The sequence below is a fragment of the Myotis brandtii genome, unplaced genomic scaffold, assembly GCF_000412655.1.
Source record: "Myotis brandtii unplaced genomic scaffold, ASM41265v1 scaffold253, whole genome shotgun sequence".
Lineage (NCBI taxonomy): Eukaryota > Metazoa > Chordata > Mammalia > Chiroptera > Vespertilionidae > Myotis > Myotis brandtii.
In genome coordinates, this window is record NW_005359590.1 from 554,786 (window position 1) to 570,776 (window position 15,991).

A 15,991-nucleotide genomic window follows, 5' to 3' on the forward strand; every position below is an offset into this window, starting at 1 on the left:
GTCAGACATCCCCTGAGGGCTCCCAGACTGTGAGAGGGTGCAAGCTGGGCTGAGGGACACCCCCCCCCCCCCCCCCCCCCCCGGGGCACGAATTTCGTGCACCGGGCCTCCAGTACTTTTATAATAATACTAAGACATTATTTAGCTGTTTTCACTTTCATTCTTTTATAAGTGCCCTTTCCAGAAGCTATGTGATATGTTGTGTGATGTCAGAACAGATTGAATGCAGAAGCAGCTATGAGAATCCAGCTATATTTTATTAGTTCAATATTAAGGAGATTTGCAGAAATGTAAAACAGTGCCACTCTTTTCACTAATTTTTTCTTTTTGTTTTGGAAAATTGTATTATTATATGAACATGCTATGGTGTTTATTATTTTAAAAATAATTAACAAATATTTTTAAATTCCTGTTTTAATTTCTATTTTGGCAACTATTGGCAGATGTAACCTACATAAACAAAAGCTCTTTGAGGAGCTCAATAATTTTTTTTTTTTATTGTTTAAAGTATTACATCATTGCGGCAGAATGTACGGCGGAACAATCAGCCAGCACTCTGAGGGAGGAAAGTTTAACTTTTATTTCGCAGATCTGCTAGTTCAGGGGATTCCGGATCCAAAGCCTGAACTGAACTCATGGGGAGGCTCTGACCTATATATCTCCTCTTGTGGTGAGCCCCTGAGGGTCCCTGCAGTGCCACCAAAGTCAGTGTTGGTGGGCCCTGGGGGCATGCTCCACAGCTCTGCCCAAGTCAGTCAGAGTGGGGAAGTAAGACTACAGTTTTAACCAGATACTGAACTAGGTTGCAATCCCCACCCCACCCCCCCCCCCCATTTTCCTTTTCAACAGTATTTCTTATGGTTCTTGTTACTGAACGCCTTGTCTCTGGGGTACCTGATCACCATGGAATATTATAGCCTTTTGGCCAGTTGGTCATTAAAGAGAGAGTCATCTACACTAATAAAAGAGAAACATGGTAATTGGCGTACGGTCTCTGGATCTATTTTTATTCATCAGTTTATGTTGATCATTATATCCCACATATGAGTGAGATCATGTGATATTTATCTTTTTCTGACTGATTTATTTCGCTTAGCATAATGCTCTCCACTTCCATGCATGATGTTGCAAATGGTGAAAGGTCCTTCTTTTTTATACCAGCGTAGTCTTCCATTGTGTAGCTGTACCATAGTTTTTTAATCCACTCATCTGCTGATGGGCACTTAGGCTGTTTCCAAACCTTAGCTATTGTAAATTGTGCTGCTATGAACATAGGGGTGCATATATCCTTTCTGATTGGTGTTTCTGTTTTCTTGGGATATATTCCTAGAAGTGGGATTACTGGGTCAAATGGGAATTCCATTTTTAACTTTTTGAGAAAATGGGGAGCTCAATAATCTTTAAGGTTTCATAGTTTTTAAGGTATCTTGAGGCCAAAGAGTTTAAGAACTGCAGTATTAGTGGAAAGTGCCATGTTTTCCATAAGAGGAAAACCATACTTGACTAATTTGTTGGAGATCATTGAGTAAATCTTTGTATATTTAAGTATGTGGACTTTGAACAAATTTTAAAGATCCTTAAAGTTTGCCTAACACACACACACGTGCACACACACACACACACACAGAGATTAAATGAATAGTTAGAAAATTTATATGGAAGTAGAAAATAAGGAAGATTTTTTTGGATGACTAAATATGATCAATTAGTCTGATTTACACATTGAAAAGATGATTTGGAAGAATTATGGTCAACTGGAAAGATCACTGAACTAGGGATGAGAAGATCTGTTTTGTGTTCTGTTTCTGACTCCTTGATTCAATAAAGGTTTTTGAGTAAGTAAGCTTTTCAGTGTTTTGAATTTGCATTTCTTCAAATGAAGAATTGGAATAAATAAATTCTACCCTACTTTTTCTTTTACTCATTCAACAAATATTTATTAATTACTTAGGGTGTACTAGGCTCTATTCTAAGTTATTACGGAAATAGTGATAAAATATGCAATGTCTCTGCCTCATGAAGCTAACAGTTTAATGAGAGAGGAAGGGGTAAACGAGTAAATAAATATATAAATATTAGAGGCCTGGTGCATGAAATTCGTGCATGGGTAGGGTCCCTAGGTCTGGACAGTGATCAGGGCCGATTGGGGCCTTCCTTCCCCCGGCTGCCAGCTGCCGGCTGGGGCCATCCTTCGTTCTGTGCCACCCCCTGGTGGTCAACGCACGTCATAGGGAGCGGTTAGACTCCAGGTCGGTCGAACTCCTGAGGGGACAATTTGCATATTAGCCTTTTATTATATAGGATCTATAAGTTGTGATAAATACTAGGAAGGAATAGTGTGAAATGAAAAAGGAAAATGCTACAGACCTACTTACATAGAACTAACAGAGAAGGCTTCTCAAAGACCAGATGTATGAGGAGCAGCAGAGGGAATAGCTTTTAGCAAAGAGAATTGTGTGTGCAAAGGCCCTGAGGTGTGTCTAAAGTGTGATAGACATGAGAAATGCTAGGACAAAATGAGGTTGGAGAAGTTGACAAGGTCTTGGTCATGCAGAGCCTTATAGGCCATGGAAAGAAGCTTGCATTTTAGATGTGGGAAGGGTCCAAATGTATTCAAGCTGAGAGAACTAACGGTAAGGGATTATTTGGCCAGACTAGCATGTTAGTGAATACAGCTTAAATTCATTGAGGTGGTTGTAATGGTAAATAAGCACCATTTCTCACAACTATACCTGGTCAGTGTTCTCAGGGACAGACTAATGATTTAGGGAGTAATTTTCGCTTAGTGTTAAAATCCTTGGGTTCTTACTACATTTTTAATTATGTTTATTTATTTACTCAACAAATAATGTATGAAATTACTACGTTCATACCAGATTTTCCTATTAATTACATCTCTTTATTTTAGTGCACTTCTTTTTAATGAAGTAAAATATATTACTACCCTGGAAGACCTTCAGAATATAGAAAATGCTCTGAAAGGAAAAGCAAACATTGCATTTTCGTATGTAAGAGCCATTGGAACACCAGGTATTTATTAACTTTTACTTTAATCTTTGCTGTGCATCTATACTTGTGAGAGTATATTGAAGAACTTAAAGAGTATTTTGACCACAATCTTAATATTTTAAAATAAATTTAAAGCATCTTTATTCTTATGTTTTCTGTTTTTAATCAGGCAGCATAGTATAGTGGTTGAATAAGAACTCTGGAGCCATACTGCCTAGGTTAGACCCCCTGCTCCATCAATTACTTATAGTATGACCTTGGTCAATTTACTTAACCTGTTTTCTAATTGCTAAGATGGTGAAAAAAATTTGTGCTTGCTTCTTAGTATTATTGTGAGGACCAAATAAGTTTGAATAATTAAAATAGTTTCTGGCATGTGATAGGTGTTCTGTGTTAGCTGTTACTATTTTTATTTCCTTACAATATTCATGGTACCTGGTGTAGTAGTTTATAGTATTCAGTAAATGTTGACTGACTGGCTTTCTTTTTAAATGTTTTGGTATTTGCTGTTTATGATATATTTTTATTTGTTTTTCAAAGATCTAACTTTGACAATCAAGTTGTAAGTACAGAATAGGCAGAATATTTGATTTAACCTGATTGTGTTTTAGCCAGATAGGCAGGGGAGTGATTATAACGACTGACAATGGAATTGAAGCAGGGTTATAAGGCAGGAGAGGACCTGAGGAGGGTGGGGGGTGGCTGACAGTGAAATGTGGTAAGATTGTAGGTCCTGGAGGGTTAGAGTTATGTGCTAAATGAGTGACCTAGTCAGATGGAGGTCTGGGGGTGGGAGGTAGGGGGAGGGAGGATGATAGACATTGAGATTATGGAGGAATTTACAGTGATTGCTAATTGAAGGCCTGCAGTGGGACCATAACAGTGAGTGGTTAAGGTAGGGTTGAAGAAAGATCATTGGAGTCTATGGAGAAGGCCAAGCATTTTGAATGGATCATCTAGGGCAGCGGTTCTCAACCTGTGGGTCGCCAATCTGTGGGTCGCGACCCCTTTGGGGGGCGAAAGACCCTTTCACAGGGGTCGCCTAAGACCATCGGAAAACACATATATAATTACATATTGTTTTTGTGATTAATCACTATGCTTTAATTATGTTCAATTTGTAACAATGAAAATACATCCTGCATATCAGATATTTACATTACTTTTCATAACAGTAGCAAAATTACAGTTATGAAGTAGCAACGAAAATCATTTTATGGTTGGGGGTCACCACAACATGAGGAACTGTATTAAAGGGGCGCGGCATTAGGAAGGTTGAGAACCACTGATCTAGGGGATAAGAAAATCACCAAGGATTATGACAGGAGTAGTATTGGAGAAAATGACAGCGTGATGAGGGGGAATGACACTGGCTGGGGTGGTAGTTGACACTAACAAGGCAGAGTGATGAGTGGAATTATCTGATGAAATGCAATATAAGTGGTAGAAGGTTGGGTGGTGGAGGGGAAGGTAACTGTCTGGAAATGACAGTGAGGAGAAAAGAAAAAAAAATATGAAAAGGAGGAAATCTTTAAAGAAGCAGTTTAAGAAAATTTCCCAGAACTGAAGGATTCAGGCTTTCAAATAGAAAGAGCCCATTGAGTCCCAGCATAGTGGATGAATGTAGAGCCACACCAAAGCATCTCATCTTAAAATTTCAGAATATTGGGAACAAAAATTATTCTCAAATTTTCCAGAAAGAAAAAAGAAGTTTCCAGTTAAAGGGTCAAGAATCAGAATGGCATTGGACTTCTCAATTGCAGCCCTGTAAAATGAAGGAAATGGAGCAATGCTTTCAGAATTCTCAGAAGGAACTTAAACCTCAAATTTTATTAGCAGACAACTGTAGTTATGAAAGTAGAATAAAGACACTTTCAGAAATGCAAGCTCGCAAAAAATATGTATTCCATATATCCTCTTATGGGAAGTGCTAGAGAATGGGAGCAAGGGGGCAAATCAGTCAAGAAGATATGGGTAACAGGCCAGTTGACCTCATACAAGAGCGAGAATAAGAGGTTTCCACGGTGATGATGAAGTGGGTTCTCAGGAGGAAATTTGCGCAGCAGGTCAAGTAGCAACAGTCCATATTGGACATTTCTGCAGAAAAGTCTCCAAGAAGAGGGAATAGTTAGTATACCTGATATATTTGAAGTATTAAGAGGGTTAGACAACTGTGCTAAAGTTTAGGAATAAATTAGTAAGAAATATATACAAAAATAAAAAAGAATGGTATAAATATAGTGAAAAAAATTGTTTAAAAGTGCTCATTTTGGACTGTATGTCTCATTTGTAAGTAGTAATTACTGACTCATAACGTAAATATGGACTATTGATTTGATAAAAATTACAACGATATTGAGAAAATTGAGGGGATAGAAATATGTACATTTGTAGAGGGAGATTTTGGAGAAAAGAACTAATTTATCATCTCCCACAGTGGGAAGTTAATAGATAATACTAACACTTACAAAAATTAGGAAATAAGAGTATAAGAATGTAATTTAGAGACTTGGTGGTAAATACCCAAAGAAACAGTAAAAGAGTTGAAACTAATTGTCCCTTGGAAAGAAATTGGAAATGGGGTGGAAGGTGAACTTTTTTTTTTCTTAATGTGTAGAATGATTTATCTCTTTAAACTATATTTAAGAACAAGTTTCATTAAAGAAAACTAAACCAGAAACAGCACACAGACATATACATATATAAAATATAACATATAAAAGTTATATGGTGGATTCATATTTTCTCCCCTGCTGCTTGGAAGAAGCTATCACAGATTTTTCATATGTTATATTCTCAAGTATAACTTACTTTATACTCCTGCTTAATGGGGTGGAAGGTGAACTTTTTTTTTCTTAATGTGTAGAATGATTTATCTCTTTAAACTATATTTAAGAACAAGTTTCATTAAAGAAAACTAAACCAGAAACAGCACACAGACATATACATATATAAAATATAACATATAAAAGTTATATGGTGGATTCATATTTTCTCCCCTGCTGCTTGGAAGAAGCTATCACAGATTTTTCATATGTTATATTCTCAAGTATAACTTACTTTATACTCCTGCTTAATTCTTCTTTTACCTTGAATGGAATGACTTTTCATAACTTCTTTAACCACTTACATTTTCCCAATTGAGATCCCTACAAAGAATTTTTCTTTAAATATAATAGAGCACAAAAGGGTGTAGGGCAGTCTGGAGACTAGAAGTTTATGTAGAGCCACACAAACTAACTCTTCCTCCCTCTTATCTCTTCTTCAGAGCACAGGGCAGTCATGGAAGCTGCTTTTGTGTATGGGAACACATACCAATTTGTCTTAACTACAGAAATTGCCCTTTTGGAAAGTATTGGGTATGTATAAGAGGCGTATGTCAACAATTTTAAGTTTACTTATTTCATATTATTTATCATTTCCATTATGCTCTCACAGCGTGGACTTAGAGTCTAAGAGGAATTGTAAGCAGATGTGAATATATAAATGAAACCTGAAATCTCCTTCATTACAATCATCTGCTGTACTACTGTCTGAATTAATTTAAATATGCAGAAGTGATGTTAGACTAAGGTGAATGAAAACAATATGGATAAGCTACAAGATGTGATCCTGTGAGTGACCAAGTATATTGTAGGAATAGATCTCCCACAGCGATGAGATAGGTGCTAACAGACAGCTTTCATAATTAAGCTCCAGAAAGTATTTCTGAGAGTTCTGTAAGTTACTTTGTCATAATCTTTTTTGAATGGAATGTTTTACATGTTTGTTTATTTATTTATTTATGTATTTATTTATTGTCTACTTCCTAGATTACAATTTTAGGTAGAGACCTTCTTTTGACTGTTGTCTAGGCAAATGTAGGGTTAACATTTTTCTTTACTTTAGTATTTAGGGACACAAGGAATAACCAGTGCATTTTAAAGACTTTAAATTTGGCTTTAAAGTGCTCTTCAGGAAAACTAATCCAAAGCAAGGCCAAATGGTGACTGTGTGACCTTTTTATACCATGCAAGTTTTTGAGTCCTTTTGCTGACCTTTCAGAAAATAGTGATTATTTTGTAATAATCACACAAAAGTAATTAAATCCCATTTTACAACTCTGTGAATTTAGAGGTTAGTACATAGAAAACTGATAAAGTTAAATGATTTGGGGCAAGGGGAATGGGTTGGCAGAAAATAACGTTTCTACAAAGTGGAAGTTATATTTTTTGTGCTTTTTTGTTGTTTTTAATCCTTGCCTGAGACATTCTTTCTGTTGCTTTTTCAGAGAGAGTGGAAGGGAGGGAGGGAGGGGAGAAAGAGACAGAGAGAAACATGGATGTGAGAGAGACACATTTACTGGTTGCCTCCCACCAAGCCTGGGGATGGAACCTGCAGTCCAGGTACGTGCTCTTGACCAGGAATCGAACCCGTGACCCTTCAGTGCTTGGGCCAACGCGCTAACCACTGAACCACTGACCAGGGCAGAAGTTACGTTTTTATTGCTCTGTTTGGCAGCCAGCATTCCTTTTTTATTAGTCTCTTCTTAATCATTCTGCTGGTTCCCTCATTAATGAGTTAAATAAAACTTTGATGCATGTTTACTGTTGTATAAGAATTAAGGTTTTTAACAATTTGAGAGTTATACTGACAGTACCATAAAGCATTATTGTAAGTAGTGATACAATAAGCAGTTGTTTAGCCAGCTACTTTGCTACTCCCAACTGCCAATTTCCTATCCTGGAGTAGGGGAAGCCTTGTTATTCTCCACCCCAGGGTGATGCTATGGTAGCACCATAGTTTCTCTTAGGGTTAGTTGTTTGTACTTTCTCTTGTGTTACCAGCTTGTTTTCCAGATAATGAATAAATGCATGTAATGGTGACACACATAAAACACAAGGAGTGGATATTTACTGAGAGTCTATATATAGGTCCTATCATTTACTTTACAAATCCTGTTCAGCAAGATTTACTACATATATTTTTTATTCTGACCTATGACTAAACACAGTAATGTTCTGGAAGAGTATTTGCTCTTCTCCACTTTTAAAATGGGAATTAAAAAATGTACAGTTATCCTCTCTTTTTGTATATGTTGTATTGGAGATATTTGAATTCTCATTTGTTCATGGATGACAAGATGGTGAGGAGTCATACCTGGACCTGCTGTGACAGGGAAGGACTGTGGATAGAATACAGTGGTCCTGTGACACCACCTCTGGGTGAAGTAGTTGCCTATAACTTTGAATTGTCTCCTAATGGGGGAGAGGTGAATGCCTTTTCTTCTTCCATGTGTGTATTCTTTCATTTAAAGAATATGTATTGAATACCTGCTGTGTGTTAGGCATTATTCCAGTTGCTGAGGCTATTACAGTGGATAAGAGTACTATTTTAATTGTTATATAACGTTGGATGTTAGTATGCTTGAAATTAAGTGTTGGTTAAGAAGAGTGTACATTGACAGGTAATAAAAGAGGTAGCATGCCATGGAGACACTAGTACTTTCTGCTGCCTCCCTATATTCCCTTCTTAAAGAATCTGTGTATAGGCCAAGAAGGGTGTTACCCTCACCCCATACATATCACGTTCAATTAAATCAGAGGCAGCTACCTGACCTAGGGCCAACCAATTCATTCGTTTACCTGAGCAAATGCCATCCCCTCTCCCAGAAACTTAGAATTGGGCATAGAAAAACAATTATACAATCTTGTGGCTCTCCTGCTTACAGGATTGTTTTGCCCATATAGAAGTAAAGCTGAGAACATTGTCTTTATACAGAGTTGGGAGTTGAAAAGTATTAATGGCAAAATGAAGATCTTGCAGAACTCTTGCTGTTCAGATCTCTACATTTACTCCCTGATCTAATTACTTTAATTTTCCTTGTATTCTCTGAGATACTCTTCTAAACTTCCAATGTTTCTCCCCCACCTCCCTTTTTGGTTTCTGTTATCTATCACCAAATAATCCGTGATTAAGTAACTTTCCAGCATTATTATTTTAGAGGTTATGATAGGAATTCTAGGCTCAGCTAGGTCCTGCTCTCAACACTTTCCTTTCAGTGTGTGAATATTTAGGGTCCTCCTCAAAAAGCTATGTGCTTTGTGCCTTGGCTATACTGTTTGTTTTGTCGGAAATACCCATTTGCTTTATCTTCTTGGAGAGGTCTTTTTCTCCCTTGCTGTTTTTAATCTCTATGATGATTTTCCTGAACCCTTTTTCTCTCCTCCCCAACTTGAGGCAGAATTAAATATTTCTTTGTTTTCCATAGCACTTTGTATATTATAGCACTTATAACCTACATTTTAATTGTTTTACTAAATATATCTCCTTTAGTGTACGCCTCTCATGAATTTGAATTATCTTAATCATCTTAGTCTTGTATTTTAGCATATGGCCCGATATACAGTAGGTATTAAGTAAATCTTTGATTATTTTTTAAAAATCATTGAATCTATTAGAGCAGGGGTCCTCAAACTACGGCCCGCGGGCCACGTGCGGCCCGCCGAAAACATTTGTTTTTTTACTTCAAAATAAGATATGTGCAGTGTGCATAGGAATTTGTTCATAGTTTTTTTTAAAACTATAGTCCGGCCCTCCAACGGTCTGAGGGACAGTGAACTGGCCCCCTGTTTAAAAAGTTTGAGGACCCCTGTATTAGAGAGATGCTTTAAAATTGAAATCAGTGAACCTTGGAACTCAGTTTAAGCATGTAGCAAGAAATAAACAACATTTTAAAAATTAAAAAATTTGCAATATTTTGCCAAACTCTACTAATGCCATATGAAGACTTTTAAAAATGATATTTTAATTTTGGCAAATCTTACTTTCCCACTATAAGTTTATCTTTGGATTCTCATATTGAAGGGAATGCCAAAGCTCAAATTATAAGCCATATTTGCTGAGTTTTATAATATTTCAGATACAACCTTACCAACTCCCACGAAGTGTCACATGGTTTCTATCTTAAGGCATGTGTTGGCTGAAGTTTATTCAAAACAGATTTGGGTTTAAATTAAACCTAGAAAATTTGTGTTTGAAAGCTTTAACATATCTCTAGAAAGGAAACTCTATTTGAAGATAATCTTATTGTCCTCAAGGTGACAGCCTTTTACTTTAAAAAAATATTATGTTGACCTACCTATAACCCAATTTAGAAGCTACCATGAAAGAATTCAGGAAAATAATAGCTTCATGTGGTTTGTTAAAAATATTACAGTTAATTTTCTTTAATATTCTGTATCTTTAGCTTAGGTCCATTTTATTTTAATGTTATACTCGTTTAGGCTTTTATTAAAACATTGATTCAAAAGCATGAGACTTAAAGAGATGTGTGAAGTCTTTCTGGATGGTAGAAGGATCACACATCGAACTTCAAGTGAGTCTGTCCCTGATTTTTAATTTACAGAATGGAGGATATAAAATATGCACATCTCTACTTTTTTCATTGTAAAGCAGTCTTGGACTTGACCCAACAATGTAGAAGAACACTAATGGGACAGCCATTGACTACACTGGACATTTATCGATTTATTAAGTCAATGGAAGCACCTCTGCTGGTATGTGTCTTATTTTAATGTATTTGGATAATTCCTACGTTAAATTTATTGCTTTGATTCACAGATATGCATTTTACTTAGATGAGCTATATCTTTTCCCCCTTCCTTGAACATATGTCTTGAATTTAGGGGAATTTAGGAATATTTCCTTATTAAAGGTAGAAGAGATGATACATTGTTCATAAAATGAATATTTCATGCCTTGAAGTGTTGTATTGAAACCCAAATAGAGCCTTGTGTAGTGGAATTATAATGCACTGTGACCACGCTGAGATCACAAAGACCACATCATGGTCAAGAAAAGATCTCTTGTGAATATTTTGATCACTATTTTAAAAGTTGGTAAATATTGGCAGTATAGCATTTCTGATGTTTCTCTTTTCTTAGTATTAGCCTGGAAGAATTTTATAGAGACTCAGTAGGTATTGGTGATCAGCAGACTTTTATCTGAAAGTTCAAAGGGTTGTCCTGAGCACGTGTGAAACCTTCAGTAAGCCTTTTCACTCAGCATGTCCTTTTTATATAAAAATGGTGCAGGTATATTATAAATAATTCAAACAGTGCAGCAAAGTGTAGAGAAAAAAATTTTAAAGCCGCCTATTCCCATCATTCAGAAATAAGCTGTTAGGTAACCATCACACCAGTCATAAAGACACTCACAAATAGAGGGATGAATGGATTAATGGATATATCATATTGCATATGGTATTTTATAGTAAGTATTATATTTAATCTTATTTGAATTTAATAAGAAGAAAAAGAAACTGGTATAAAACGAGGGATTATGGAACTTTAAAAAATACATATGTTTTTAGTGATTTTAAGAGAGAGAGAAAGAGGGAGGAAGGGAGAAACATCTATCGGCTGCCTACTGCATGCCCTTTACTGGTGATTGAGCCCACAACCCCAACATGTGCCCTGACCAAAATTGAAATGGCAACCTTTTGGTACATGGGTTGATGATCAACTGAGCCACCGGCCAGGGCAGGATTATGGAACTTTTGATAAACCATTTCTTCATCATTAGAGGGCTCTTAGAAAATATTGTCCTAAGTGTTGAAAATGATTATGAAAAACATTAGGAAATTAAATCATTTTTTAAAAAACGATGTTTTCATTTAAGATAGTATTGATTCCCCTCCTTGCTGTGAAAGATGAGAAAATTAATTTCAGACATTTATTTTTATCCCAGCTCCCTTTACCCTGCTGATTATTGTCAGTTTTGTATTATTTTTACATTATTAAGATTTATAGTATTTGTTATGTTCTGTAACCATAGTTCCCACTTTTTAAAAAGCCTTGCTTCTACATTTAAATAGATTCAGAGCGCACCAGTCCCAGTTTTACTGGCCTCATTCCTGAGTTCTTCGAGTCAGTTTTGTTTAGTTTGATTTTGGCTTCAAACACTGTTTTTTAAAAAGCAGTACATAAGTCTTTCCTTTCTCTTCACACAGAGGAGGAGCATTTATCTTATTTCCATGGGGAGAATACTCTCTGAATTGGTTTTGATCTCCCATTTCAGCATAGAGCCCCAAAAGGAAGATATCAGTTCACTGTACAGTTCTTCACTATTTCTCTCCAGACTCATTTCCTTTTCTTCCAATATTGAGATATTATTAAGAATTCTGTCTACATAGCAGTACTGTTTTTGCCATTGGGGGCAGGATTAGGACTTATCCCAAGCTGTACTAAAAATCTGTTTCTTCTTTGGCTACAGCATTCTGACTTGAAGTTGTGCCCTTTTTCTAAAATTTCTGCTCATGAATTTTCTCTTGCTGTTCTAAAAACTTTTTTTTTTTTAAGATAGGTAATGAGAAGGGAGATTCTCGGATCTTATTTCACTTTGTTATACTTACCAGGAATTATGTAATCGTAGTTTTGAAATCAGTGCCTGGTTGGAGAGCCAAGCTGAGAATCTACACCCTAAACCATGGTGTCAGCCTAGAAAGGCTCGGCAATCCAAGAAGCACTAGATGGTGGACTCAGGGTTACTCAAGAGCCCAGAAAGGGATCTTCCGCCTGAAGTCTGGTGCTAGCATTCCAGGAACAGAGTGGGAAGGGGGCTGGGTGGCCTCTCAGTATTTGCTTACTTAATTCCCCTGCTTTTGGCATGCTATTCACACACTCTGCTGTTCCTAAGCCCCCATCCCCTCCCCCCATTTCTCCTGGTTTGAGGGACAGTTTCCTATGCTCATGGAGTTGGCGAGGGGAATCTGGGGATCTAACTGCTTCTCCAAAGTTTTTACCTATTCCTCCTTTTAAAAAATCCTTCCTGCCATCCCTCTTCCATTATTTCTTTACCAGCTTCAGAGATACCAGGCACTGACAGTTCCTGAACCATTGTAGGATTTATTCTGCAGTTGAAATGGAATTGTTTCTTAGCTTTCTTTCCTTCATGGCTTAGAGTTTTGTTTTGTAGAGTCGGTGATTCTGTTCTCCAGCATTCAAAATTTTGCTGACTTTTCTCTTTTCATTTCTTCACGTATGTTTTTCTTCACATATGTTTTTCTCTTCTAAAAAATCCTACTGCTGTAGTTTTCCTGGGATTTCTGGAGGGAGTGAAATTATCTGTGTGTATTCAAGCTGCTGTGGTAACTCAGATGTTCCTCATTGTTCTGTAATGTGTTATTACATGTGAAATTCTTATATGAAAGAGTGCATTCCTTAGTTATCTCTGCTATTTTATTTGAAATATCTATCTTTATTAGTACCACACTGTTTTACTTATTGTTTTTTTTTCTTTATACTATGCTTATTCCTTATGGGTTGTAATTTTATGTTTAACCTCTTATAAAATTTTGTTAGTTTTATAATGCTTAAACCAAATAGGTACATTGGAAGCATTAAACTTAGAAATTATGAGACCATTTCTGGTAACGTAAGATTTATTTCACAGACTTGTTCTTTTACTTGTGACTTTATTAATAAGAATCAGCAAGGTTTAAATCCAAATGTTGGAACATTATTATCACATTTTGTTCTTTTTTTAAATGAAGACTGAAGTTGCTGAAGATCCTCAGCAAGTTTCAACTGTTCATCTCCAACTAGGATTACCTCTGGTGTTTATTGTTAGTCAACAAGCTACATATGAAGCTGATAGAAGAACTGCAGAATGGATTGCCTGGCGTCTTCTGGGGAAAGCAGGAGTTCTGCTCTTGTTAAGGTATCTTAAATGTGCCATATTCACTGTGTTTAATAAAACACTAATATTTTTCTCATATTTAAATGTGGTAATCTGTTCACTTGTAAATAAATTCAAATCTGTAATAGATTCTAATATTGTTAGAACAAGTTGCTGAGTTAAAGTCTAAAATTATTAGTATGGTTAAAATTTAGACATTAAAATTTATCTAAAGGAAGATATAGATAAAGATAGAGATCAGAAAATTTGGTCTGTATTTATATATGAAATTTCTGAGTCATGAAATTGTCATCTTTTTTCATAAATTTCTTTTTAGTATGAGAACTTACAGTTCTATTTTAGATTGACATCCTGGATGACTGTTATCCTTCAGATTAGCAACATAAAACATTTATTTCCATTTTGAAAAGGGACTCTTTGGAAGTGGACATTCCTCAGCAAGCTAATGTGGTCTTCAAAAGAGAAGAGGTTAGTCATTTTGTGGATTGGTCTACAATGCCTACTTGTTTAAAGTAATATATGCTTATTATAGAAAAATTCTGTAAATTGCCACTATTCAAACATACTTGCTATTAATATTTTGGTGTGTTTTTTCCATTTGTTAGTTTGTCTTTTTTCCCATATTCATATACAGTCAAACCTCATTTCTGGAACATCTCCCATCTCGAACAGTTCAGTTCTCGACCAAGTTGTTCACAGAAAAAATGTCTCAGTTGTCGAACCAAACTTAAGTTTTTGGTTTTTGAATTGATAACCCTTTCAGGCTGATACCTTAGGATGACAAAAAGCATCTCCCAGGCAACACACAAAAGAGAATGCTTTTGTTGCTGGTAAAATCCACCTTACCATAGCTTTAAAACATAAAGAGGCCATCAAGAGTGCTAATGTTGCTAAGGATCTGAAAGAAACAGTGATCACAGGCAACTGAAGAAGTAGAAAAACTATTGTTGATTAGGATAAATGAAAGCAGTTAGCTAGTGATGGCATTTCAGGGGCAATGATATGTGAAGAGCAAAGATGCTGCATGCTGCCCTGAAGGACACCCCTGTAAGGACTGCTGAAAGTGATTATTTTAAGGCTGGTAGGGGGTGGTTCGATAAATTAAGAAAAAGAAGTGTTTATTTATAGAGTAAACAGTACATTAGACGTGTATTGTATATAAGAAAGGTTAGCCCTTGCTGGTTTGGCTCAGTGGATAGAGTGTCAGCCTGCGGACCTAAGGGTCCCGGTTCAATTTTGGTCAAGAGCACATACCTCGGTTGCAGGCTCCTCCCCGGCCTGGGCCCTGGTCCGGGTGCATGCAATAGGCAACCAATCAATGTGTTTCTCTCACATCGATATTTCTCTCTTCTTTCTCTCTGTCTTCCTCTCCCTCTAAAAATCAATGGAAAAATAACTTCAGATGAGGATTAAAAAATAAATAACTTTATTAAAAAAAAAAGGTTAAAACGGAATCATTTGGGGGTCTAGAATGGGTTAATTCAATTTATTTTATTTCTAATGGGAAAAAATGATATGGTTTTGGAACAAATCACTTCTTGAACAGCCTTTGGAATGAATTAAGTTCGAGAACCAAGGTTCCACTGTATGTATTTATATATTTTTAAAGAAAATTAGGATCGTGCTATATATCTTACTTTTCACTTAAAATGATATTTAATTACTTATTATTGTGCTGTGATGCCTGCCTTTGTATTCTGTTTTGAGTAACACTGATTCTTTTGGCTAAATTTTTAGAAGTGAAATGTGTCAAAGGAAATGGAAATTTTTGAGGCTTTTAAAATACATTGTCAAATCGCCCACCAGAAGGGTTGCAGGTTTGCTCCCCATTCCCAGTCGGGTCGAGCACGGGAGATAACCAATCCATATGTCTCTCTCACATTTATGTTGCTTTCTCTTTCCCTCCCTCTCTTCCTCCTTCTTTCTCTCCCTTCCTCCCTCTCTCCTTCCCTCCCTTTCCCCTGTTTCCCCAGTCTCTAAAAATCAATGGAAAAAATATCCTTGGATGAGGATTTTTAACAACAACAAAATAATCCTCAAACTATACACTTATAATTTGTGTTTTTTTTCTCTGTGAATGTTATACTTTAATAAAAAAGTTTACCACGTCTGGCTGGCATGGCTCAGTGGTTAAGTGTCGACCTATGAACCAGGAGGTCACGGTTTGATTCCCTGTCAGGGCACATGCCTGGGTTGTGGGCTAGATCCCCAGTGTGGGGTGTGCAGGAGGCAGCCGATCAATGATTCTCTCTCATCATTGATGTTTCTCTCTCTCTCTCTCTCTCCCTCCCTCCCTCCCTCC

General features: G+C 36.4%; 1 protein-coding gene across 1 annotated transcript in view; it reads left to right on the forward strand.

Annotated features, from left to right (window-relative positions):
- The window catches only part of TXNDC16 (thioredoxin domain containing 16), a 101,465-nt gene that overhangs the window by 25,090 nt on the left and 60,384 nt on the right, over window positions 1–15,991 (forward strand). Inside the window, exons 6-10 of the mRNA XM_005867909.2 lie at window positions 2,909–3,030; window positions 6,278–6,368; window positions 10,397–10,547; window positions 13,544–13,710; window positions 14,100–14,157. Of these exons, the coding sequence (XP_005867971.2) occupies window positions 2,909–3,030; window positions 6,278–6,368; window positions 10,397–10,547; window positions 13,544–13,710; window positions 14,100–14,157 (589 nt within the window). The remainder of the gene's footprint in view (window positions 1–2,908; window positions 3,031–6,277; window positions 6,369–10,396; window positions 10,548–13,543; window positions 13,711–14,099; window positions 14,158–15,991) is intronic.